Source organism: Lissotriton vulgaris, chromosome 2_1 (assembly GCF_964263255.1).
Source record: "Lissotriton vulgaris chromosome 2_1, aLisVul1.2, whole genome shotgun sequence".
NCBI lineage: Eukaryota > Metazoa > Chordata > Amphibia > Caudata > Salamandridae > Lissotriton > Lissotriton vulgaris.
This window is the reverse complement of record NC_141687.1, coordinates 92387338-92414736: the sequence shown is the minus strand read 5'-3', so window position 1 is coordinate 92414736 and position 27399 is coordinate 92387338. Positions and strand designations below refer to the sequence as shown.

The window sequence follows — 27399 nt, the reverse complement described above, 5'->3', positions numbered from 1 at the left end:
ATATATATATGTATATGTATATATATATATATATACAGCACTGCCACGTTCTTTCAGGCTGAGAAAAGACGAAGAGAGGAACCCATAGTTGGTGCCAAACAAAGTGCGTTTATTTTAGCTCCATTTCGCTCCGCATGCCCGCCGTTACGCGTTTCGACAGTGTCCACTGTCTTGATCACATGATGTGATCGCAAAGCCAAAAGGGAAATTTATACAATTGACACAAAAGGTGGACTGATCGTAAACACCTACATATGTAAACAGGTTTCGAAATGAGGAAACAAAAAGGGGACTATAAATGTAATTTACAGCCTTCCTGGTCACAAATACAACCCACAGTGGGTGTATATACAGTCATGTAATGTTATATATGTACACATGTGCAACATTAAGCAAATAAATAAATACATATATAAATAAGTTAATAAATATATAAATATATCAAATATCATAACACAATGTTAATGTCATTACATCAAGGACCAAGTTTCCTGATTAAAAAACTGTACAAAGTAAATCCCAAGTGGGAATCTACATTAAAGTGTCTTGTGCAACAAGTAAACAATAATCTCAGTAAACATGAGCAAATTTTCATATTATTCCCATTTTATAGCAAGGAGCAGATAGTCTAGCTAAGTGCAAAATAGATTCGTAAAAGTGCAAGTGCAACCAGTGAATACATTTTCATATATAATGTGAAGGGAGGAGCCCCTCCCTGTAAAATATGTTATCTGACTGGTGTTATAAAACAGCTGTGTGCCATGGCAAAAGATGGAAAAAGAAGGATGAGACACAGTTAGAAGATATTGTATGGCTGCCACTGAACATGAGATATACCTGATACAACTAACAATATAAATAGGGTAATGCCCCTAGATGTTATAACAGATGCTAGTGATTCATAGACAGGTATATAGATCCTCGCTAGCGTTCAGCCCCCCAGGGGTACGACTGTCTAGTTCTAGGATATAGCGAGTTTCTAGGACCCTCAAAAGTGCATCCCTGTTACCACCTCTTTTTAGGGGCAATATGCAATCGATGACATAATAGGAGAGATGTCTGGGGTCACTCTCATGATATCTATCTATCTATATATAGATATATATGTCCGAAACGCGTCTCCTGACATGCACCCTATGGTCTAAATAAATCAGCTTTTCTACAACGGCAAACCAACTTATTTTGTGTCCGTGATTCCGCCGTGTGCTTGATTGCACTTGAATGTTGTGTATATATATATATATATATATATATATATATATATATATATATATATATGTGAAAGCTCTCTCCCTCCCGGTCCCGGGTGGAAATAAGGACAGCACACACGGGAATTCTCCTTCAAAGCAACTTTACTCGCACAGACGCGTTTCGGAAGCCACGCTTCCTTCCTCAATGTTTGTTACACCGCAACGCGCGATTAGGCGCCATTTTATTTCAGAATACACAAACAACTTGCGATGGTAAGCATAGAGAGGGGACTGACGCGTGAGCGCCATCTTGCTAGTGCATATAATTCTACAGTAGCATAACGGTGATTAAACAACATTTTCATGTGGTGATTACTGATATTCATAATCATTTAAAAAACCTCACATATTTACAACGAGGAATTTTCAGAGTAATAATGCCGTGGATCGGCGAATGACCCTCTCATTAATACGAAGGGCAATGGACTGAGATCTCGCCGTGGATCGGCTTGTGGCAACACAAAGGTTGCCATTTGAGTTTCCATTAGCCCCGTATATAAATTTATACCAATCAGTGTTGAATGATTAATTCCAAAATATTAAAAAAGTTGCAAAATATTAAACAGTAATCCAGAAAATACCCAAAAAAATACCACAAAATAAACCAAAGAATCAGTAAGTACGTGGTGCAATAGTCATCTGAGAAATAATCTTTCAATTCATGCTAAAGCACCTCATGACCATTCGTTACAGAGAGACACACATTACAGAAACCATGATCATTTAGCTGTAATTATTTTCATATCCACATTTGAGATACTGCATTATTGTCATTTAGCTCCCTAAATGCACGGTCAGTTCCTCCCCACAGTTTAATCCCAAGGGGGCCTTTGTTTGGCAGTCTATAATATATCGGGATTCTAATCTACGAAGTTTTTGTAGTTTATCCCCTCCCCTGATGTTGTCAGAAATTGCATCCAGGCAGAAATACTGTAACAGGTTCCTGTCGCTCTTATGTTTAATAGAAAAATGTCTTGCGACAGGATATGTGAAATCTCTGTTTACTATGGCCCGCATGTGTTCTAAAATACGCAATTTCACAGGGTTTATAGTACTGCCTATATAATAAGCCCGCAAGGGCAGAGGAGGCAATAGACTGCAAATGGGGAAGTACAGGTAAGGAATTGCTTGATTTTCTTTTTAGTTCTGCAACCCATGATTTCATAAGAGTAAACCCTTTTGCTATTGGCACAGGCCTTGCATCGACCACAAGGGAAGAACCCTTTTACATCTTTTAGTTTGCCTCTGCGTGTGGGGATTGGTGACAGGTGACTATGTACCAAAGTATCCCTCAACGACCGCGCCCTTCTGAAGGTGATTAAGGGATTTACAGGTATATCACTCCCTATGATATTGTCTTTTTGCAGGATATGCCAATGTCTTTTCAGGATGCTCCTCAGTTGTTGACAATCTTTGGAGTATGATGTAACCATCCTGAATTTTTCAATGTTGGTTGTGGGTTTAAATTTCTTGACAAACAGAGTCTGTCTGGGTTGTGCCCTTACTCTGTCTAGGGTGTTCCGTAACAGTTGCTTGTTGTACCCCCTAGCCTCAAATCTATCATTACTTTCCTGTGCTGCCAGCTCAAAATCTTCATTGGTGGAACAGTTACGTTTCAACCGTAGAAGCTCACCATACGGTATACTCTTGATGAGCTTCTGGGGATGATTGCTTGACGCATGTAGCGTACTGTTTCCCGCTGTTGGCTTCCTATAGAGGGAAGTTTGGATGCTGTTGTCAATCACCTCAATTTTTAAGTCTAAGTACACCGCCTCACTCATGCTCGCATGACCAGTAAAGATAAGGTTGCAGTTGTTTTCATTCAACACTTTAACATATTGCCAAGCTGTCTCTACCGAGCCATTCCATACTATGCACAAATCGTCAATGTAACGATACCATGAGACGATACAGTTCGACCACTGCTCTCTCTCGGAGCCCCAGGCCTCCTGCTCCTCCCACCAGCCCACGAATAAATTCGCGTAGCTGGGGGCGAAGCAGGAACCCATGGCAGTACCGGAGAGCTGTCTAAACAGGTCATCCTGGAATAAAAAGATGTTATTATAGAGACAAAATGCAATTAGTTTCATCAACATAGCATTATGCTGAGCATATTTCAAGGGTCTCTTCCCTAGGAAGTACTGGATCGCCTTCATACCTTGTGCGTGTTCAATGCTCGTGTAGAGACTTGTGATGTCAAGGGTCAATAGGCAATAACCTGGTTGCCATTCAATTGCTTCAATTTTTTCAATAAAGTCAGCAGTGTCGCGGATGTAAGACTTCAGACCCAAAACTATTTCAAACAGGAAATGATCCAAAAATTTAGATAGATTCTCGGTTAGGCTGCCCATGGATGAAATAATAGGGCAGCCTAACCGAGAATCTATCGGCTCTTTCTGGTTTCCTGAAAGGAGGGGGAGACCTTAGTCAGGAAACCAGAAAGAGCCATTTCACCGTGCTATCCGGGAAACAGTACCCGACTTACTCCCACGCTACGACAAAAGTAAGTTGCCCCCTTTTCAACCACAGCGGCTACCGCCACCAGTATATAAACAAACGTACCCTGACAAGTCCTTCTATTCTTCTAGATCTCCACTTCCATCCGAATTTGTGACAACAAGGATTTTGTTAAATCGCGGCATGCGTAAAATTATGTGAGTATTCACGTATGAATGTGTCATTCAAGAGAGTGTAAGCGCTTTTTTGGAATCAGAGGCTAAAAGAGGCTCTATTTTTGTTACAGTTTCAACCACAAAAGAGAACCCAGCAACTGAGAGGTAGGATTAGTTTTCCCATACCCCACTGTAGCGATGAGAGGCATGGTATTGTCCCCATGGTTGACCCAATCTTGTTCTCCATTCACAGGCACATGGTCCTGATGAGATTTCCCCACAACAAGGGGTCATCGAAACGCGTAGACCTCCTCTACCCAGCATTAGGAATTTTCGATTGACTCTCAAGCATATCAAAACTCTTTATTTGCTGATTTCCAATGCTACGTTTTCTAAATTTTGATGTTGTAAATATTTTTGTCTAAAGGGTATATGTGTGTATATATCAATGTGTTGTTCTGTATGAATGTCGAATGAAAGTTGAGAGTTTGTTGCAAAAAATCACTGTCTTTTTGTTTGTCGAATTTATGTTCTTTGACATGTTACGTGGAGCTAAACAAGTGTTGTTTGTATTCAAATGAAAAAATTGCTCATTGATATGATATTTGTGATGCAAAAATAATAAAACTTATTGGATTCATTCCGGATAAAATATTTCCTGAGAATTACTGTTTCAGTCAGTGATTCGAGCGATCACTCTTGATCCAAGTTTAAGTAGTGTGGCAATATTGGTACTGCTTTTGGTTTATAGTTTATTGATGGTGAGGCTTGTCCTTATTGCCAGTGAGCCCAGACCCTGTCTTGGTATTGGAGCCATCTGTTCCCCAGCAGCTCTTCCCGCTCCGCCCCACAACTTCCCCCAGCGTGCGCTCTGCCTTAGCAGCACTTCAAAGGCCGCTCTCCCTGCGCTGCGGCCGTGTCGCACTTCTCCTCCCTCCTCCCCCCTCCCCACAGCAATGCCCTCCGTCACTGTCTCCTGCCCTTGTCTCCTAATACTGTTGCTGTTGTCGTCTTATCTCGCTCTCCTCTGGGTCTTGTATTGGCAGTCTAAAGCTTATATCTGCTTTCTTCCGGTCTTTCATAAAGATATTACACTTTCTGTCTCCTGTGCGTCTCGCCTGTGCTGTAGCATTCCTCTCTTGCAGGTAATGCAGCTCTAATCTCCTCCCAGCCTAGTCGTTCGATGCTGCAGCTTTGCCCACCTTTCTTCCAGAAGCCCTCACTACAGGAACTTTGGACGTCTCTTCTCTAGCTACTGAGACCGCTTCAACACAACGTGGTACCCTGGCGTCTGTCTGCTGCAGTCGCTTTCTATGGCGCTTGCCTCAATGGGAGCGATGCTTTGATTGTGGACTAGATCATCTAACTTTTCGGTTTGTCTATTTCGGATTCTTCCTCGACTCTGCTACCTAAAATCGGAAGATTTGATGCTCCACGGTCTCTGGACTCTCTCTTTCGAAAGCAGCCTGAAGTTAAAACGTTTAACTCTGTCAGTAGCTGCTGTAGTGCGCTCTTTCTGTAGTCGCAGTCTCGGCCAGGCTCCCCGCACTCTCTCCCCTGACTCTTTTTCACCCCGCTGCCGGTGGCCTCTGCCTCGGTTCAGACGGATCATCCACGGGGCTGATCTATATCAAAGGCTTTCACGGCCGTCCGGCCGTGTTTTCAGTTTCACGGCTGGCCGGCCGGCGGTGTCTCCTTTTCTTTTTACTTGTTTCTTGTTTCACTTCACCGACCGTAGTGCATTTTTGCGTTATCGTTTGATCGGCCACCCAGACTAAGTGCACCATGACACACTCCTGCTATTCCAACTGCAATATTCCACCACCCCCCCATCCTTTTATTGACTCTTTATTAGACTTTGGGTCTTACTGCACCGCTAGATACTCTGCCAACTTTATTACATTTTGATTTCATTTTGCGATGGAGTTTTACAGCAACTAGGTGAAATATATTAAAGATTTGCTGCTGCTGTGTTCACCTAATGCTCTATCGAGGGACCAGCAGTGGTATTGCAGCATTCTTTACTTCATCCAGAAATGACACATAGCGGCAGAAGGTTTCCCCTGCAGACTTCATAAGTGACATCGGTCGGTGGATTGGTGCCATTGCAGCCTCTTTAAAGGAGCGTCTTCATACACGGAGCATGCTTTGTGCTCATTTTCTTATTGAATGTCCACTGTGCTAGGCTTTGCTGCCCCTTCACTAGATCATCTGTTTTTTAAATAAAATTGTTCAGTTTTATTATATAGTACATTTTAATATGGCAAACGGAGTTTAAAAACCTACTTTAATTTTTGTTTCATTATAGGGCCCCACAGCCTTGGTAGCCTTTCCTTTGTGAATGGGGCTAAAGTCGCAGCCCCTTCTACCCATCCACAGCACCACCGGCTCACTTTCAGGCTCAGACGTTTAGACACAACTTAAACATTGCAACAACACAACTTTGGTTCAGTAGGACTATGGCTGTATTAATAATGCTTAACAAACTACTTATTTAATATAATTCGACCTGACCACTGGGTGATTTCTAACCCCAAGGTCATTTCTCTGCTTAGCCTCCTTATAGAAGCACCCCAACAGAAATGAAGCACAGCTATTGCTACTGATGTTTTTGAAGAGTGCCGATGGCCTCGCTTTTTATTTCCCACTATAAATGCGTGTTTTCTCCTCTTCCTCCCTCTCCCCCGCAACTCCCCCTCCACCCAGATGTGAAATTATAGATTTGTGGCTGCAGTGGGTCGCTTACCCCTCCATCTAGGGACAAGCAGTGGTATTGCAGCATTCTTTAAATCATCCAGAAGGGACACCTAGTGGCAATGGGTCTCCCTTGCAGCATTCAGAAGGGACGTTTATTTTTTTTATTCTTTTTTTAAATGTTTTTATTGGTTACATGTAATAGAAAAAAAGTGCAATTTCAGCCTCTTTAAAGGGACGTATTCATATACTGAGCACTCTTCGTCTGCTCCAGTATGTTAAGCAATACTCCATCTGCAGCGCACCTTTTGATCTGTGGGTGTGCAAAAGTTATGGATAATGTGCTGCATGTATTATTGTAAGGTGATACCTTACAAGCTATTCTTGCTGCCATTGTAAAAAATAAATACACTAAAAATTGGGCCTTACTCGCGTCAGCACCACGCATTCATTAAGCACAGAGCTGAACGCCACGCGTTCATTTGACTTAAAACTCGAGGCTGCTAAACTGCAAGTCTCTGACTTTTTTATCCAGTCATGTGTACCTCTGCCATATCTTCTTTCAGACCTTTTGTAGCCAGTTGGTTCCTAGTCACCCACCTGGGGTTTCTTGAGTTTATCCTCCTGTACATCACGTACATACAAAACATGTTGCATTACAAATGCTATAGGTGTCACATTTGAAAAAGGTAAAAGTATTGGCATTGTAAATGACAAAGCTATTAATTTTGCTATTTTCAAGACCAACACATAAAAAAATTGTCATTTACAAAATCAATAGCTCCAACTTTTCTAATGCGAGACCTATTGCATTTCCAATGCTTGTTTATGTGTTTATTTGTTTGTTTTCTCGTTCCCCGTTGGCTGTGAAGTCACACCTGCTGCCTATATCTCTTGGAACATACCTTGACTTTTCTACCTAGAAACCTTTGGAGAGAAAATTGAGCAACTTGATTATCGAATTGGTGCTGGTTTCAGAGAAACATCCTCACATTTAGGGGAAAGGCGAGTTTGACAATTCATGTTGGGCTTTGGAATCCTCTCCAACCCTACAGCCCTAACATTTTGAAACAGTTTGAATATAAGTGGGTGCTTTTATTGTATGGTATTTTTACAAATTCTGTAAGGAAAATCCCTTATCACTAACTCCAAAAAAAGGGTGGTTTGCATTCTAAATATGATTGCTCCTAAATAGGTGCTCGTTCATGTATGTGTCAAAGTGGGTACTCTAGTATTGCACCTCGTTCAGCCAATTAAAGTATCTGGCTAAAGAATCACAGGGAGAATGCTGAGGGTCTTGCATTCATGTAAACATTACCTCATTGGACATTTTGCCTTCAGATTCGTTGCATAAATCGCATTTGTTGCAGTGTTTGGCATGAAGGAATTTATGAGCGTTTAGAAAGTTTGGATCAAGCTTCAAAAGAGATGTAGGTCATCTCTTGAAGCTTGCATCTTAGAAGCTAGTGAATTCTGTCAAAATGAGTTGGCGCCCACTCACCTGGATTCGATGCATAGCTCTTCCACCAATTATAGGGTCAAAGTTCAAAACATTTAGTGTGAAGTACATGTAGTTTGAAACAAATAGTGAGAACCTTTCAGTTTAAAGTTACCTGTTTGGGTGTTACGATATAGTATTAAAACATTTTAGAATTAAAGGTTTTCAAAGAAATCCATAATGGAGTTGCTGTTTTTACAGCCTTGACCTGACTAAAACGTTAATGTTGCCCATCACCTTGCTTTACTATTACTTCACATGCAGATTTAACAATGTAACGCCAGCACAAGTAGATGTGGGCACAAGATCCAACTCATATGGTTCATTTATGGTTACGATCATAATTTTTTGAAACTTTCTTCAAATGACCTTTTCTTTAATATCTAAAAGTTATCGGACTAAAAGTTTAGGGTGGAAGGCTTTTCTAACAAAATGGGTGAATTTTAGCATACCAACCTCCAGAGATGTAGCAACAAGTGCTGAAATGAAGACCTTCATTTCGGAATATCGTGATTTCTGGGTTATTTGGTGTGTGTTCAACAGTTAATTAAGTTTAATTGAAATGTGTTTATTCCCGGAATTCTAAACTTTGAACAAACGAACACTGATTCGTTTCCCAGTATTGCTGGCCGTCGTACTTTTAATGAACTCACCTTTCCCATGTGCCAAAAAACCGTAACTTTTCAAACTCGTGACCAAGCACAACGTTGTGCTTTAATTCTGGAGGGGACATTCTGCAACTAGTTCAAAGTCCACATTGTGGTGTAGCTCTCACTGCCACCGCACATACTTTAAAAGTCGGGAAAAAAAGTTTCTCGATTGCAAAAGCAGTTCTTTTAACTTTGCTCTTGTAATGTGTAATTTGGCAGAAAGCCTCTCAGAAGTATGCAAAAATACATCGATTTGGGTTCATTTGAAAATCTTGAATTACCAAAGCTAACGTGAGTATCTTTTTTTAAATTTATTTATTACGATTAGTTAAATCTGTTCAGTGCAAAAGACTCAAGTTGAGAGTGACAGGGTGTTTTATTTTTTGTCAAAGCCTACTAGATGGCACAGCTGACTGGTTGCGTAAAGAAATCTTGTGTGACATTCAGAAAGCTTACCTGGGAATGCGTTTCGCCCATTGCTTACCATTGACTTTGTGGTATATAAAGCACATTTGCTTGCCGTCCATTCGCTGGCTTTAATTGTTTTAGGCTGTCCATCATGTCTTTGCCCCTCCTGTGGTGTATAGCCTGTTTACCATTGCTCCTTGTTTTCTTCTACGAGTGCGAGCTTTATGTAAACAGGCCTTAAAATTGTGTTATCTTGTCGCATATGTTGTGCATTGAAAGACAGTGGTCAGTGTCAAGTTTGCCATTCAAGGGAGCTTGGTGTTTACTTTTTTCACTGACTTGAAACTGAGAGGATTTTTGTGACAATCATGCTGGATATTAGGGGTGCTAAGGAAAAGGTTTTTTCTAGCACAGAATAAAATGTAAATATCTGTAAATAAACTGCAAATATTTCAGATTATATCCGAATTAGGAGACCACAAATGAAGTATTTTATGTTGTAATTCTGAAGTATGGTGGAAACAAATATTTTAATACGATCAAAACAAATCAATACACCAACTGATGCTATTTCCATGCATTTGTTTGTGTGCTGTATAGTTTTATCAGTAAAACTGTATGTCTGTACAAATGTAATGGTCATTTCAATTGAAAATGTGTTGTCTGTAATAGCAGTGCTCTACAACACCATGCATACTCCACTTTACATCACTCTACAACACTCTACTGCACTGTACTGGTGGGCACGCCACTGCACTCTATGCCACTCAGCTCTATGTCACTCCGCTCTATGCCACTCAACTCCAGCCAACGTCACTCAACTCCAGCCAACGTACTCCAGCCAACGTCACTCAACTCCAGCCAGCGCCACTCCTCTCCAGCCAGCGCCACTCCTCTCCAGCCAGCGCCACTCCTCTCCAGCCAGCGCCACTCCTCTCCAGCCAGCGCCACTCCTCTCCAGCCAGCGCCACTCCTCTCCAGCCAACGCCACTCCTCTCCAGCCAACGCCGCTCCTCTCCAGCCTACGCCGCTCCGCTCCTGCCTACGCCGCTCCGCTCCAGCCTACGCCGCTCCGCTCCAGCCTACGCCACTCCGCTCCAGCCTAGGGCACTCCGCTCCAGCCTAAGCCACTCAGTTCCAGCCTAAGCCACTCAGTTCCAGCCTAAGCCACTCAGTTCCAGCCTAAGCCACTCAGTTCCAGCCTAAGCCACTCGGCTCGGCTCCACTCGGCTCGGCTCGGCTCCACTCGGCCACTCAGTTCCAGCCTAAGCCACTCAGTTCCAGCCTAAGCCACTCAGTTCCAGCCTAAGCCACTCAGTTCCAGCCTAAGCCACTCAGTTCCAGCCTAAGCCACTCAGTTCCAGCCTAAGCCACTCAGTTCCAGCCTAAGCCACTCGGCTCGGCTCGGCTCCACTCGGCTCGGCACTTCTCGGCTCGGCACTTCTCGGCTCGGCACTTCTCGGCTCGGCACTTCTCGGCTCGGCACTTCTCGGCTCGGCACTTCTCAGCTCGGCACTTCTCGGCTCTGCACTTCTCGGCTCCACTGGGCTCGGCTCCACTGGGCTCGGCTCCACTGGGCTCGGCTCCACTGGGCTCGGCTCGGCTCCACTGGGCTCGGCTCGGCTCGGCTCGGCTCGGCTCGGCTCCACTCGGCTCGGCTCAGCTCGGCTCCACTCCACTGCTATGCCCAAGTGGCAGTGACTGGCTTTCCAATATCCATGCTAGTGTTTCAGTACGAGTATTGATATCCCTTTGTTCCTGTGTCAAGGAATCCCCATTGATACTAGTGTGGGGTAGTGTACCAGTGTCCGTACCCTTATTAAATGTCCTTCCGATCAGTATTCATGTACTAGTCTTGATGCACCTGTGCCGCAATGGCAGTTTCCATGTGTCGCTGTTGGCCCTGTAGTGTCAAGTATCAGTGCCTCCATTCTGGTGCCCTTTTGTGTTGTCAGTGTCTTCATAGCATCCCTCTATCTATGTCGCAGGCCGATTCCTTTTTGTCAGTGTTGCAGCATTAATGTTTGTGGAGTTTTAGTGTTCCTGGGCAATATCCCCATATCCTTATTAGTACATTTATGTCAGTGTCCCCCAGATGGTTTCCCTCTGTTGATGTTCCAGACGTAATATCACTCCTTATTTCCACATCGACCCTTATCCAAGTGTCAGTGCCCCTGCGCAATGTCCCTATGTCAGTTCTTTTATGGTATTGCCCATTTGCCAATGCAGGCATCCCAATGTCAATGTCCTAATGTTGGCTTCAGTGTGAGACTGCGACCGGGCAGGCTTGCAGTAATAATAACAGTGTTACAGTAACCATGTCCACTTTAGTCCCTAGTGCCATTATCAATAACTGTGTCTCTATCAGTTTCTCCATGCCGGTGTCCTGGTCATTCTCTCGGGGTCAGTGTCACTATGTCGTTAACCATAGGTCAGTAACCAGAATGTTGTCCCTGATGTCAGTCGCCTTGTGTTAGTGTACTGTGTTGTCACTATCTTGGTTTTGTCTTTGTCAGTATCTTAGTGTCATATACCATGTCACATCCTCAATGCTTGTGTCTACTGTTAGTGTTCCAGTGCCACTGATTCTGACTGCAAAAACAACTATGTGATGGGAGGAATGAAGGAATCTCAAGCACTGTCAGTCACTCTGGGCGCTTTCCAGACCATCATTTTTCTCGTACTCTGCCATTTTGAACCGAGACCAGCCTTATGCAAATCCGTCTTGGTCCTGCTCCAATAGGATGCCAGATCAGGTCCCCTCAAGATGGGAAAATCAGCAACCCCAGACCAGTTTTGACCCACTTGGGTCTCATCAGTGTGGTATAGCTCGAGTACTAGAGCCCCCTGATTCATTCTATCCGAGATTGCTTCTTATTATTCGTCATAACCTCCTAACTTTGATGGGTATGCCCAAACTTGAGGGCTGTGCTGACTCTGCCACTGGAACCAAACTGCTCTTGACTGAAGACGTCTAAATAGACTAAAACCAGTTTGGGGTTATTGTGTTGTGGTTCAGACAGGACCTGGCTTGGCTGTTGGTCAGTACTGTTGCTATAATAATAATGATAATAATACGGAATTTTATGGAGCGCGAACAGCTACCTCGCAAGGAGGTGTCCCGGCGCTAAAAAGAACAGGGTTTGACCACGAGAACTGGGGGTATTTGCACCTAGCGCGGTTGGGTGAAAAGCCAGGTTTTCAACATCCGTTTGAAGCAGAGCTCGGAGGGGGCCTGCTGAAGAGCTGGGGGCAGGGTGTTCCAAAGTGCCGCCACATTGGCCGAGAAAGTACGTCCTCCCAGCCGAGCCCTTTTTACTCGAGGAACTGCAAGCTGAACGCGGCCATTAGATCGGAGAGAGCGAGCTTGGGTGTACCTTGGCAACCGGGTTTTCAGATAATTTGTGCAGGTGCCATACAGAGATCTGAAGGCCAGCGTAAGTGCCTTGAATTTGATTCTGCTTGCTACTGGTAACCAATGAAGTGAAAGAAGGTGCGGAGAGACCGAATGCTTGAAAGGGATCCGCATTAATAGTCTCGCAGCCGCGTTTTGGACCAGTTGCAGCCGCTGTATAAGGTACTTTGGTAAGCCCAGATACAGGCCGTTTGCGTAATCCAGCCTAGATGTCACTGTGGCATGGATTACTGTTTTTCGGCAGCTTTCTGGTAAAAGTCGCAGAATCTTACGGAGATTCCTCCGCTTACACAGACAACAGCCAACTACTTGCTGGATGTGCGAGGCAAAGGACAAACTGTCATCCCACCGCACCCCCAGATTTTTTGCCGTATGGCTAGGCGAAGGGGCCTGTCCCATCTCCGCCGACCGCCAGAGATCAGAGGGAGGAGGGGGGCCTTTGCCAAAAAAGATCACTTCCGTCTTGTTAGCGTTGAGTTTTAATTTATTTGTGTTCATCCAGCATGCCACATCTTGGAGACAGCCCTTGAAACTCCAAAAGGACGCCTCCGACACTTCAGAAGACGGAAACACCAGTTGGGTGTCGTCAGCGTATGAAATTGCCTTGACCCCCCAGTTGGCAATCAGCGTGAAGAGTGGAGCCAGGTAGATATTGAATAATAATGGGCTAAGTGCCGATCCCTGAGGGACGCCACAGCTGAGGGCCTTAGGTGTTGAAGAAACGGTCCCCAGTGCCACCGTCTGTGTTCTCTGAGTCAGATACGACTGTATCCACCCCAGTGCCTGGTCCTGGATGCCTATCTCAGCCAGTCGCGACAGCAGTCTAACGTGATCGACCGTATCAAAAGCGGCCGACAGATCCAGGAGCACCAGCATCGCTGAGTCTCCTGAATCCATCGACCACCTTACTGACTCTGCCACCTCAATTAGTGCTGTCTCAGTGCTGAAGTCTAAAGCCTGATTGCGTCTCATGTAATATTTTATTTTCTTCAATGAATTTATTCAGTTGGCGCTGGATTATTTTCTCAAGCATTTTGCCTGGTGCTGCCAACAGAGAGATCGGACAATGGTTGCTAAGGTCCTTGGGGTCCCCATTTGGTTTTTTCTTTAACAGGAGGAGAGTGGCATGTTTCCATATATTCGGGAACACCCCCCGAGGAGATGGACATATTCCATATCGGCTGTATTGTGGGGGCCACAAAATCAGCTATAGTGCTCCAAAGTTTAGGAGGACAGGGGTCGTCAGGTGACCCTGACTTACAGCGACTAAGTTCTTGCATAACCACGTTCAGAGCTATCGGCTGGAATTGTGCCAAAGTATCACCATCCACCACCTTAACAACCATATCCGTTTTTACCGTTTTCTTCTCCGGCCCAAAGGATTCATAGACTTGTTTAATTTTAGAGTCAAAAAAGTCTGAGATGCTGTTGCACAGCGTGGTCGACGGGGGAACCTCCCTCTCAACACACCTAGGTTTGAAAAAAGACTGTACCACTTTAATGTTTTCCTTGCTCGGATGTTCTGCCTGCTGAATTGATTCTGCATAAAACTCTTTTTTTGCCTTTCTAACGGCCTTATGCATTTTATTGGATGCTTCCTTGTATCAGACTTTTTCTAGGGGTCCGTAATTTATCCTCCAAAGCCTATCCAACCTCTTACAGTCAGCCTTCTGTATTCTGAGGTCCTGAGAGAACCAGGGAGCGGAAGGGGAGTCCCGCTTAGATATTGCGCGTGTTGCCGGTGCAATGGATGACACCATATTCCCGACCCAGCCATTAAGTGACTGTGCATCTGTGTTGACATTTGAGGTAAGAGTAGGTATGTTCTGGGCCAGAACTGGGCCCATAGTAGCAGGGACTAGCTTCTTCCATTGTCTCTTCATAAAGGAGCACTTGCTTGTCACAGGTCTGTCAGCCGCTATATTTAGTTGAAATGGAATCAGTGAGTGGTCTGACCATACTAACGGTAATGGCGCCTCTGCCGCCACATTGTTAATATTGGAGAATATTAAATCAAGCGTATGGCCCGCTCTGTGCGTGGGGCCCTCGTTGATGAGTCTCAGATTGGCTCCATTTAATGTGGACCTCAGTATTTCTGCAGGGACACAGTCCTCCCTATCCATATGGATATTAAAATCCCCTACAACGAGAAATTGAGGATAAAGGAGGGAGCTCTGAACGATAGTATCCATCAGCGTGGTCAAGTTGGGATCCTCCCCACCAGGAGGGCGGTATATAACTAGTCCTGCTAGGGATAGCTGAGGTCCCACCTGAAAACAAGTGTAACCCCTCCAGTCCCTGAATAGGAGTAGGGGCGGAAGTGGTTAGTGTAAGCTGCTCTTTAAATATGACAGCCACACCCCCACCTCTTTTTGCGCCTATCCGGTTGGAGAAACATATTTTATACCCGGAGGGTACTGTCAGCGCGATGGCGGTCATATTGTCCTCATTGAGCCAAGTTTCTGTTAAAAACAGAGCATCCCACTGATGCCCTTCCAGTAGCAGCCAGATATCATCTGCATGCTTGACTAGAGATCTACAATTCAGAAGGCCAGGCTATAGAAGCAGGATCATGGCTGGTTTGCAAATGGCTAGGTCTAATCTGAGGTGGTTCAGTGGGCAAAAAAGGATGTGCAAGAATGCAGCTTCGAGTTGCTGAGATTAATTCAAGCATTCAATCCATCACTTTTTCTGTATTTTTCATTATGACTATCCAGGTCAGTATCCCCATGTCAATGTTGGTGTTCCTATGTCATTGTCCCAGTATTCTTTGTTCAAGTGTCGGTGTCCTAAACACAGTGATGCTGTGTGCTTGATAGTGTTGGCTTTCCTAGTGTCAGTGTTGTAGTGTTAAAGTTTGTGTCTTAGGTCACTATATCACAGAAATACGAAGCCGTCAATCAAAATACTGTACTTGGTTCCTCTAACCATAAGTGAATGTGCTCCTCTAAAATACTAACCCTAGTTGGAGTGTTCCCTAAAAAGGTGGAAGGCTCTCGCCCACCTTAGTGGAATGCTTCATCAAAGGGCCCTTTCGCGCCGTGGTTCTGCAACATTCTACATGGTGGGTTGCCAGTGTCCCCATGTTAGTGTTTTGGTGTCTGTGTTGCTTTGTCACTGTACAGTCGGTGCTGGTGTACCTGTGGCATTGTGCCAGTGACAGCATTGATGCCCTGTGAGTTTCCTGGTCTTAGTGTGGGTTTTCCCTGGTATCCCACATATTTTCATTTTTTGCCCAAGGGCTCATGATAAAGCTGAATGAGAGAGCCTGTGATTAAAAAAAATGTACCCGGAGTTTTAGGAAGGATAGTTTAAAAAAAAAGTGAACCCACTTTTTAAAGATGGACACAATTCAAAAAAGAAGCGTAGTCAATTGTAAATCAGACAGACACCTGTAAGCTACCAAAATTCAGCAATTTGCTTGACTTCTAGTCGGTTGGAAAAAACATTGTAGTCCATCACATAGTCCACGTGGTTTAAAATAGGTGCTTCGTTTTTCTGTCTGATTTACAATGCTACCCATTTTAAATAATTGTAATCTCCTGTGAATGTTTGCATACAGAGAGACATGTTAATAGACATTAAATCTATACTCCAAAATGGGTGGGTATTTGGCCGGCAAAGCACACGAGGGAGAAAGTTTGATAACCCATGCATCCAGAGTGCTTAAGAAAAAAAAAGTTTCCTAAAAGTGAATTGTAGAACAATAGGAGCCAGTCAAACCGAGAGATGGTTAAGAAACTGTGCTTTAGAAGAGGGACTAACACAAGTTGGACAAGCTGGGACAGGGACAGCCAGCCATTCAGTAAGAAGCAATAAAACTGCAATGACAATGAAGGCAATCCGTGGCAAGCAATCGATGAGCTGTAAGCCCCTGTGAGTTTTTGGTAAGTCCACACTAGGTCTATTACAAGAAGACAACTTGCGCTGATTTGTAGGTTAAGCTTAAAAAAATAAGTGTCCAAAGAACAACTTATTGAGAGGGCCTTTCTACTTACAGGAGCCCAAATCTATTAATTTGAACAAAGAGAACAAAGAGATCTGTTTGCAAATAGCTCCCGTCACCTACAAAAACAAATCTATTCCCCTTCGCTAAATTGGAAAATTCAAAAAACTTCTCTGCCTACCAAAGTGTTTGTGTTTTAAAATGAAGGTATTATTAGTGGCCGAGAGGATGCAATGTCTACCATAAATTCAGTCCTGAATTATTTGGAGTCTTTAAAAATATGCTATGGCATAAGTGACTAAAAACCCATGCTCCCTCTCACATTTGTTATAGTGCTAGTTTCATATCTGCATCAACCCTTCAGTGTTCTTTTACGTCATCCTGCTCCTTTGGAAAGGCTTTAAATACAGCAGCTCCCGTTCTCCGTGATGCCAACCATTTGCAATGCAATAGGTCCCGCGTAAATGCGAGACTTATTGCGTTGCAAATACTTGTTACAGGTAACAAAGGTGGAAGGTACCTCCCTCGAGGATGGGTAGAGTTGAGTGGCAGAAGGCCAGGTAGAGTGACCTAATGCTGGACAAACGATGGCCTGCCACTGGTTCCCAAGTGATCCCCAGCAGCTGATTAATTCAAGCATTCCTTCCATCTTACTGTTGTTCGTTTCATGTTGTACAGTGTTGGGAAGCAGTGGGTTCTTTGCTAGTTTATATTGGCCTTCCGTCACCAGTGTGATCACATCGCCTGTGAAACAGAACAGGTAGCCAATTAAGTAGAGAACCAACATCGACATTTATGGAGACTAGACACATACTATGAAGAGAAGATGGATCTCAGGGTGTGAATAGTGTCCTGCCACAGTGGTGTTCGAAGGCTTTTAGGGGCCAGGATGGACCCGGTGTAATCTGGTTACCTCTTTTACATATTATGTCGTCAATGATTTATAGAGCGAAAGAATGAAATGTTTCTTGGTGATTTTGGGAACCACAAATCTTTATAAGTTATGAGCCATCCCTCCCATAGCAATGGCGGGAGTCCTCCATTGAAGGTTTTGTCATTGAGTGTCTTGCGTGCTCGACAAGTTAAGATACGCGGAATGTTCTCCGCATACACGTGAAATGATACCCTCCGTTTCTCTTAGACCAATGGTCCTCTCTGTGCTCGCAGCAAGGGTGCTCTCCAAGCTTACACGCTCATCTCACGATGCTCTGCTTTCCCAAGATGTGAAAGACGAAAAGTGGCGGATAGAAATTTTGAAATAATCCTAACCGCAGGCTGTTGCTCTGGGTGCATTCCATTCCATCGTTTTTGTTCTCCGTTCCGTTATAGACCTGCATCCATTATATTCAATCAGTCGTGAATGTCGAGCTGCTGTGTCATGTGCCATCCGTCTGTGTACCCGCGCCTCCCCAGACCGGTTCCAGCCTCGGTGCTGCCACTCCTCGAGCTTCTTTGGCACTGATAGTTGGCTTGCGGGCACCGTCCAGGAACAATCCTGCCTGCCTGTGCCTGGGGACTGGTATAGAGCCCCGTGGCTGGGTAGCTCGGTGCCCACAGTTCTCCCTGGTGGTGTCTGTGTTCAGGGCCCCCCTCTCATCCTCACACTCGTCAGTATGCGCGGCCGCCTCTGCTATTGAAACGAGCCTGTGTTGTTCTCCTGCGCGGGCGGCCGGGCCTCCGTCCGTGGGGTGCAATGCAGCAGCCCCCTCCCCTGCATCCCTGGTGGGGCCGGCTGGGGCCCTTCTATTTATAGCCCCACTTTCCAAACCGTTCCGACCGCTGCATCACTTCTGTTCGCACCGAGAGCCCTCCGATGCCCCGCAGCTCCTCTCGGGAGGCGGTGGGCGCTCGGGGGTCCCGCGAATGACGCTCTTCCGGTGGGTCTGCGGTGCGCGCTCGGAGTGCAGCCTCCGGCGATGGAGGACCGCCGGTTGCCCCGCCGCCTCAGCAGCCACTTGATTCCCCCGTGAAGCGGTGCCCAGGCGGCTGTCTGTCTGGTGTAACGCCAGCAAAACTTAAGAAACCATGGGGAACAGTTGTTGCTGCCATTGTTTATACAGGATCTTCGGACACAGAGACCCAGGTGGAGAGAAGACGCCACTGCTGCCGAAAGGGGCCCGGGACAGGCCGGCCTGCAGCACATCACCGTCCACGCTCGCCCCGAGTAAGGCACCCTGCTGCCCCGAGCCCACAGATGAGAGCGGGGAGCACGCAGGGACGAAGGCCGGCCCCAGTGGCACCCTTGTACCGGTCCTCAAGGGCTGGGCGGCTGACCTTGAGGCAAGGTGTCTGCTGGAAATAGTATTCTGGCCCCAGTCCCCGGACTCAGAGCCCGTGAAACCCGAAGACCATGGCACGGCCGTCGAGACATTCAGACCGGAAGAACCCACGGCAGCAGATGACCAGGCACCTGCCGGCTGTAGCACTCTCTCACCAGGAGGCATCAGTGCCACGGTACAGACTGCGCCTGAGAGCCCTCTAGGCCCTGGTGGTGGGGGCAGCTTGAAAGCGGTCAGTTCCCTCATCCTTGGAGCACCCGAAGGACAGACAGATGCCCTCAGCAAGACGCAGACCGCTGCAGGAAGCAGGCCTGGCAGTCCGGGGACAGTGTGCCAGGCGAGTGCCTTGCCTGGAGTAGATGGCATGACTTTGAACACTTCTGGACTGGGCACGCGGCTATCCGAGGAGAGCCAAGATCAGGAAGACACGTCCTCTCGCCCAGGTCTCCTACTAATGTAAATGTAAATGTATAGGCATTTATATAGCGCACTATTTACCCGGAAGGTCCCAAGGCGCTTCGACCGCTGCGAAACCCTTCCTGGCTTCCCTGAGAGATGGTCCCTTAATGGGTATCTCCAGGGTGAGACCAGGCATCCCCGGCGGTCTGGTGGGGCCGTTAGTGAAGATGAGGCAAGCTAATGCCCAGAGTTGTCGAGTGTGATCGCTGATCAGAGTGGGCACCGAGGCGAGAGAATTATCGAGTCCGCTGACCCTGGTCCAGAAACCTGCCGTGCCGGGAATCGAACCCTGGTCCCGGGCCGTCCTCTGCTCTCGGGTCTGCCGCCTCCAATCAGTGAGCCACACTACTTCACCCTACTAGTTACCTTTGGCTTTTACTCCTTTATTTTCAGTGCGGGTCTTGACCCCGCAGCGCATTAGTGTTGGCTGTATGGGTGCAGCATTCGAGCCCACCCTGTTGGTGATCTAAGAAACATTGATGTCGCTGCTCGCATGACGCTTCGGTGATGATGGAGTATAGACTTTGTGCCATAGCATTTAAATAGCATGTGCTCTTTTCAATGGGTTTGGCCCAACATCCAGCAGCATGCACACCAGAGCGCGTTTCTGGCGGTGAATGGCTCGGCAGCTGAGAGGTATTTCCCATGACGAGATGTATTGCTCGCAACCCACTCACTACTGCCAATCTCCGCTGTCACAGACCGATAGAAAACGCCAGGCAGCCCAGCATAGTACGCTGTTAAATGTCCCATCTACTTTGCTGCACAACTAGAAAACGGTCTTATTCCCTGGAAAACAAAAAAGTTCACCTGAAGTGAGTTTGCCACAGTAGTAAACGCCGATTGTGCGTTTTGGGATGGCATTAAAGAGCGAGCAAGATGGTGCCTGCAAACTGCAGTGTGCCGCTGAGTTTGCCTGGTCTGTTCCTATACGCTTAGTCCAGTGGTCCATTATTGGATTTTCTTTCAACTTACCATTGATTTGTCGGAGTTGTGCACTTTGCTTCATTTTAATGGAGAAGTGTGGCTCACGGTGTAGAGCAGGCAGACCTGGAAGCTGAGGTCAGCCCCGGGACCAGGGTTCAATTCCCGACGCGGCAGGGTCTTGAGCTCAAATGTCCACGGACTCGATAATTCTCACTTCGGTGCCTGCTCTAATCATGGGTTCTCACTCTGCAACTCTGGGCATTAAGCTTGCTTAATCTCCACAACGGCCCCCCGAGGCGGGATGCCTGGCTTTCACCTTGGGGATGCCCTGTAGGGGCTATCTCACAGGGAAAAGCCAGGACGGGTTCCCAATGCAAGCGCCGGGAAACCTCCGGGTAGCTGTGCGCTCAATAAATGCAATAATAATAATAATAATAATAATAATCTTTATTCGGCATATAAGAATATGACCATAAAAGAATGCATTTTAGCATATACATACATCAGGCAAAAGCAATATTCATAAAAAAGCATCCGCATACACATTACAGCGAACTTTGTATAATGTGGTGGTCCCCCACTGTCTCATGATTTCATAGTGCATCCAACAAGTTTCACTTTAAGATTAAGAAATATATAAACAATGAACGTTGTTTCATTTGGTTTAGTTTGACTGATACACTTATAGCAGTGGTTTAAAAGGAAGGTTAAGGAAATAGGTGCAGGTTTTCCAGCGTGCAAAGAGTGTTCTGGCAACTATCAATGTGATGTGATGTGTTAGTCTGAAAGAGATTAAGGTACTTCATTGCAGTTTGACATGTACGTGGTTACAGCAGAGAGGTCAAGGAAGGAATGGGCATGCTATGTGCTTTGTATTGTTTCCTTCAGGGGATCATTCCAAGGAGGGAAGTGATTAGATGTCCATTAGTATTCCAACATACACAGGGGGATTTCTACTTGGTGGAGTCGGTGATGACTCAGCTGTGCGGGTAAATACTAACTGGGCATGATGGCCTGGCTCACACTTACATGAAGGAAGCATCCTTCGACGCGGCCCATATTCGGTCACATGTTCACTTCTGCAGAAGAGAAGGACAACTCTGCCAGGGGCTGCAGGAGTGCGAGAGCGCTCCTAAAATACAGAATGTGATAGTGAATACAGAGCGCCCATCACATGCTGTGTGCCCCTCCCCCCTGCTTCCTCATGATGTATACCAGGTCCGGTTCCAGGAATTTTTATTTGGGTGGGCCAAGGGTGCATTCGGGTGGGCCACTGCGGGCTCGATTTGTCGCATATGTCTGGGCAGGCCTGCTTCAGAGCCCTCCTTTATCTCTTCTTAGTCTTACAAGGCCCATTAAAATGCACTCTTTCCCAAATCTCTTTCTAAATGTGATCACTCTCAAAAAGTGCTTTTTCCTTGTAATGTTCCTTTGCTGGGAAGAGGAGGTTTCTGAGGTGGGGGTATCAGGCAAATGACACTTCTCGGGCTCCCCCTGTGCGAGCCTTCAGGGAGAATCCCTCTTCATTACAACCTCCACCTGACCACAGACTCTGCAACGCACTCCCTTACAGGCTTGAATATCCACTACTCCTCTCCAGTGCACCTTATCTCCCAGCTGACCTTGGGCCCCAGCCCCATATCAGGCACCATCGGGCTCCACTTTCATTTTTCCCCGGTAAAAACATTAGTAAAATCACCTTCAAAGTTAAAACATTGAATATAGCAGTAAATATAATTAGCACGCACTTTAAAGTATGTCCCACAGTAGCCCTTATGACCCGACTCCTAATTAAATAAACAAAAACATCAGCGCTGATGCGAAAGTCTTTTTTGGCACCACACCAATAACCTCTGTCTCCGTAAATACCTTTACCCCCACCTTCCAACAGTGCCCCTCATCTCCCAATGGCCCCCTCTATTGACCTCAGCCTTGGATTCGCTCAAAGCCACACGCCACAAGTGCCCCTCATCTCCCCATAGCCCCTCCCCCTATTAACCTCCTCCTCAGATTCCCTCAATGTCACCCTCCACCAGTGCCCCTCATCTCTCCCTGACTCCCCCTCCACCCCATGACCTCTTCATCGGATTCCCTCACTGCCACCCTCCAACTGTGCCCCTCATCTTTGCGTAGCCCCTCTCTCATATGCATTTCATTTGTTGTATAGCGCTACTCATATCAGTGTAGGGTGTCAGTACTTTACTCAACGCGCACATTATACAGAGACAATGAATCATACAAGTATGTAAATCAGCCTATAGGGAATGTTACTTAAGCAAATGAGGATTACAAGGTGTATGAATCACATATCATCCATACTGGTGGGTGGGATATTTTAAGAGGGTTTGGTCTGGGGAAACAAAACCGTAGGATTTAAAGAGTATTCCATGGGGGTCAGCAGTACTGATAAAAATTTATATCTGCCCAAACATACTCAATTTAGCAACATTAGAATAATGAAAGACTGGGGGAGTTCAAACTATATCACAAAACAAAAAAAGCTAAGTTATAACTATACCATTCATGTTTGTATGCAGCTCTTAGATGACAGTTCATTGGTTACTGTCCTATGTTAGGATTGTAACTTCTGAACTGCAAGCAACACAAGGATCTCTGTGACAAAGGCACTAACCCACTGAGCTATCCAGGGCTTTAAGTAGGCTGGGTCTCACTGGGTCTGAGCACCGGTAACTTTTTTAAGGGGCCCTCCAAACTGGTCTCTTTCGGGCTCTGTTTTGTGCGCTGGTCACAGGTAGACAGGTAGTCTTTTTTTTTTCCGAACTGCAGTGACAGCAGTCTGGAAAAAAGTGCCAGGGCACAAAACAGAGCCCGATAGAGACCCGTTTCGAGACAGCAGGCACATCGGTGTACCCTGCTCACACTACTCAGAAGTGGAAAGTTACGGCATGACGTCATGCCAGGTGAGCGGTGGAGGGGAAGAGAAATCCTTTGAAGAGAGTAATTTTCTCTCTGGATTTCACTTCTCTTTTTGAAACTCTGGAGCAGCAACATTGTTTTGATGTCACGAGTGCTGTAAGTGGAAGCTTTTGCAATATTATAAACAAGCCATAGTTGCTGTTATTTATCTTATGCAACTAACAACCATTGACAAAGCCAATAGTCCTGACTTGTAGGTATGATGTTACTTGTTGTATCGTATATCTGGAAGCAATGACAGAAACAGCAGAATACAAGTCGGGCCGCACACTGCTTAACACAGATTTTTGACGTACTGTTTTTAAGCCACGTCCTCAATTACATTGGCCACGCCCCTTTGAGAGACCCCCCATCCCAGTTTTTTTCATCCCACTTAAAGCCCTGGGGCTATCCACATAAAATACAGTTCATCTGCATTTGAAAACTACTAACAGACAAATGAATGCTCTCCAGCATGATCATTAATCACCAGCGTTATCGGGGCATTTTGTGTTGTCTTATTGTTGTCCCTTATCGGCCATGATAATGATAAATGCTGTTTAAATGAAGCACTCACGAAGCATGTGTCCTGCTGGGCCTGTGCAGATTTTTAAAAGAAAAAAATATAGTAACACATTCTCTTACCTGCTCCATTAGTCAAAGTTTGTGTCACAGCCTGATGTGATAAGCCACTGCAGGGGTCAGGAAAGGGGACTAAGAATAAACAAACTTCTTTTCTTCTGTGGTGCTTAGAAAAATAAATATCAACGTAGCAGGACAGTAGGCAAAGGTTACCGTTGTCAAAAAAAGATTTGTCGCCTTTCGCCTTGCAGGAATGAAGGGGTGAAAAAATAAACCAAGCCTCAGTAACATGTAAATGGTCTTGTAAAGACCTGTGAAGTACTCTGGTGCGGCCGCGATAATCTCTAAACTGTGTGAGTGTGTGAGCCCCTCAGCTCGGGCAGACACACACAGCGGGGTAGGGTTGAAGCACTGCCTTCAAGCCCTCACTGCTAGGGTCAAGGATCCTGTTTGGGTGGGCCAGGCTGATGTTTGGGTGGGCCTGGCCCACCTGGCCCACCCGCTAGAACCGGGGCTGATGTATACACTGTAGGAACCTCTGTGCTGTTCCTAGACACGCGGGGCCGTATCCCGATGGGCCAAGCGCTTTCCTGCCTTGCGTAGTGTCTAAAGTCCATACACATACCTGGGTCTTTCTCTGGGCTAATGCTTGACCCTTAGACAGAACAAGTAGCAAACCCTGCTCACTATTTCCGACTTGTTCTGTTTAAAGTTAATGCTTTAACTCGGAAAAATTCCGTGTTGTATGTTTGACTTTCAGCCTTATCAGACGCAAAAAAACAATTGAAATGTCCCCTGGACTCAAGCCCCCTTTGCTTTTTCGTTCCTATTTAACCTTGTGTCTTTATTGGGCGGCCTGCTTGACATGAGTTTGTTTCAAGACACCGTTTTAAGTCTCTCTTATCTTTTCATGTGAGACGGGCCCCACACTGTCTCGGTGTTAACGTTTGCTTACGGTCCAAGGCTCTGAAATGCTTTAACTCACAGTTTCTTCGACCGCTTCTGCTGGGGCTCTCTTGCATATTTTAATGTTAATGTTAATGTTAGTGGGTATTTATTGAGCACACTTACACTGGGTGGCTTCATGGCGCTGACCAGAGAACAGAAAACCCCTGACTTGAAATCCTTGAACTGGCTGCCTTTGGAAGCCAGAATTCACCTGAAAATCGCATGCATGACACACAAGGCTATACATCTGAGCGCTCCTGGATACCTAACTCAGAAGCTGTCAATCTCTGGCAGCTCTAGAAACACCAGAGGCACTAACAATCTTCTGCTAAAACCTCGAAGATTCCGTAAGGAAAAAACTTATAAACGCTCCTTCTCAGGAATGGCACCCAGGATCTGGAACTCAATCCCTCCTGAAACCAGGCTCATCTCTTCCATCACACTTTTTAAGAAAGAAGTAAAAGCTATTCTCATGGCCAAATACACCTGACCTATGAACGTTATCCGTATAGACTCTGCACCATTCTGTATTATTCTGCCTGCTCACTACGACTATGTGTTACCTGTATTATTGACTTACCTGACTATATATGCACACATCTATCTGTAATATCTGCATATTGATGTACCTGTTTTACCTTACTCCCTAATGATCTGAGTTTCACTCTCTTGTTGGTATGCCCTGCCTTTGTAAAGCGCTCTGATATCTGCAAAGATCTTGTTCGCGCTATATAAAACTTTCAAAATAAATAAAAATAAAGAAAGAAAGAACTGGAGGCGAACTGAGCAGACCGCAGCTGTCAATTATCCCAGATTGTAGGCTAGCCGAAACAGCCATGTCTTAAGGATATCCTCACCCCTTCCAGTGTAAACAAGTCCCAGCGGTATTCCTGAGCCTCCTTTCTTCTCTGCCACCTGTGCCGTGCCAGTCGATCTCTGAAGGGCATACCCAGATGTTTGTGCCGTCCTCGGGCCTGTCACCCACCCATCACTTGCAATACAAACTCCATTGTTCAGGCTTGTCTTTTCTGCTTCAGCTCCTTAAAGCCGCAATCATTGGCTTTGCCTAATGCCCCTTAAAGCCTGCCTTCGTACTATTTCCTACTTCAAGCAGTACCCATAAATCTACCAGTTGGGTACACTGCCTCTTGGATGATGAACTCCATCTCGACAGCAAGAAGTTCTGTGTTTATCTAGAGCTAAACATTTTCTGCAGCAAATCGAACAAGCCCTTTCTGGGATTGCTAGTGGAGGTGGTGGCTTCGGGTGTAGGGAGAGGTGGTTTTAACCAGGCAAGCAAGTGAAGGTTATGGTTTGTTAGGTAGAGGTGGTGTCCTGACTTGGAATTGGAGGAGATGGTTTGAGCTAGGCAGAGGGGGTGTTTAGACCTGCAAGTGCAGGTGAAGCTTTTAGTTAGGCAGAGGGGTGGTGCAGACTTGCAAGTGAAGGTTATGGTTTGAGCTAGGTAGAGGGGATGTCCAAACTTGCAAATGAAGGTGATGGTGAGGAAAAGGTAGCATTTTACTCAAAGGTTACAGAACTAACGTTATTAGCTAACTCTCCTCCCCCCTCAGTCCCTGACTTGACAGACTTCTCCCAGGATCTCTGACAGAACCACAGATTTGTCCAGTTAAAAAAAACATGGATATATATTCCTAGCTGGAAACTTTTAATGTTTAGATACCCTTTTCAGGTCCTCTCAAGCTCTCCCTCCCTCATCTTAATAAATTTACAACCCCGGCAGAGGTACCTAAGCTACTCACCTTCCCTCCCCTGTTTTCAGAGATTACGGGACCACCTGCTAGGAGGAATTACCTCTGGCTCCCCAATGGAATCATGCCCTTTGAAGATATTGAAATCTGTTCGAGACTACTAGCTGCAGATTCCTTAACGTAGAATTATCCCCAGGCGTGAGACTGGAGCCGGAAAACTTTTTGCCACTGTATCCTTGCGCGCCGGGGGGACGGCATCACGCGACTCCATCCATGCATCGTCCTCGTATGTGATGTCAGCGAGGTCACAAAAGTCCCACCCGGGCGTTCCTACGTCGTTTTTTTCCTTTTCCGTGATCTGTTCGGGCCCCTTTTTTCCTCATTCCTATATATTTTGGTGGAACAGTGTGCAAATGCCTTTGGGCTTCAAGACTTGCATGTCTTGTGGGCGTCTTATGTCGGCGACAGACCCTCACCTCGTTTGCATGTGGTGTTTGGGGGAAGATCAAGGCACCACTGATTGTGAGACGTGCCAATGGTTGAAGCCGAAGTTGTGTCTGGAGTGCCGGATGAAACTACTCTCGGCTCGTCTCTCAAGGTCGGCTTCATCCCCTTGTTCAACCTCGGCAGACGGCTTCGAGAACGGCCGTCTACGTCCTCATCCCTCTCGGATGTCGCAGGAGCGTCTCTCCCCGGTGGTTAAGTGTTGCAGCTTGTCCCCGGGGGCTGGTGTTCGGCCTGCCGGGAGCGTGGGCTCTCTGTGGGTGATGCGCCCCGCGTGTCCGCCTCCTATCCACAGTTTCCCGGTGAAGCAGTGTCGTGAGTCCAGATGGAGACATATGCGGCGGCTTTGCAGGCCTCGCTGGCGCCTCCTCCTCCTTCCTCTCCTGGGGTGTCACGGAACCCTTGCTTTGCGCACGGGGGGCCCTCCGCAGCATCGCCGGCGGCTCTGGTGCCGACTGCTTCGCATCCAGGCTTGGAGGATGTGGTGCTGTTTGGGTGCGGCCCTAAGGGGGTCCCTCCTTCGGACACGGCGCCTCTGCCTTGCCGCAAACTGTTGACATTAGGTTAACCAAGGCCCTTTTTCCGCAGATCTACAGAGC

General features: G+C 46.1%; 1 protein-coding gene across 6 annotated transcripts in view; it reads left to right on the top strand.

Annotated features, from left to right (window-relative positions):
* The window catches only part of CLUH (CLUH binding protein of NUMT mRNA), a 440989-nt gene that overhangs the window by 77849 nt on the left and 335741 nt on the right, over positions 1-27399 (top strand). Inside the window, exon 1 of one of the 6 annotated variants that reach the window (XM_086954525.1) lies at positions 8797-8995. The exons of 3 other annotated variants lie outside the window; for them this stretch is intronic. Coding sequence is in view for 2 of the 3 variants with exons in the window: in XM_086954521.1 (XP_086810647.1) it covers positions 18499-19195 (697 nt within the window). In the remaining variant the exon portion in view is untranslated. Of the gene's footprint in view, positions 1-8796; positions 8996-18400; positions 19196-27399 lie in introns of those variants that run through there. 2 more of the 6 variants (XM_086954521.1, XM_086954523.1) reach the window with 2 other exon arrangements.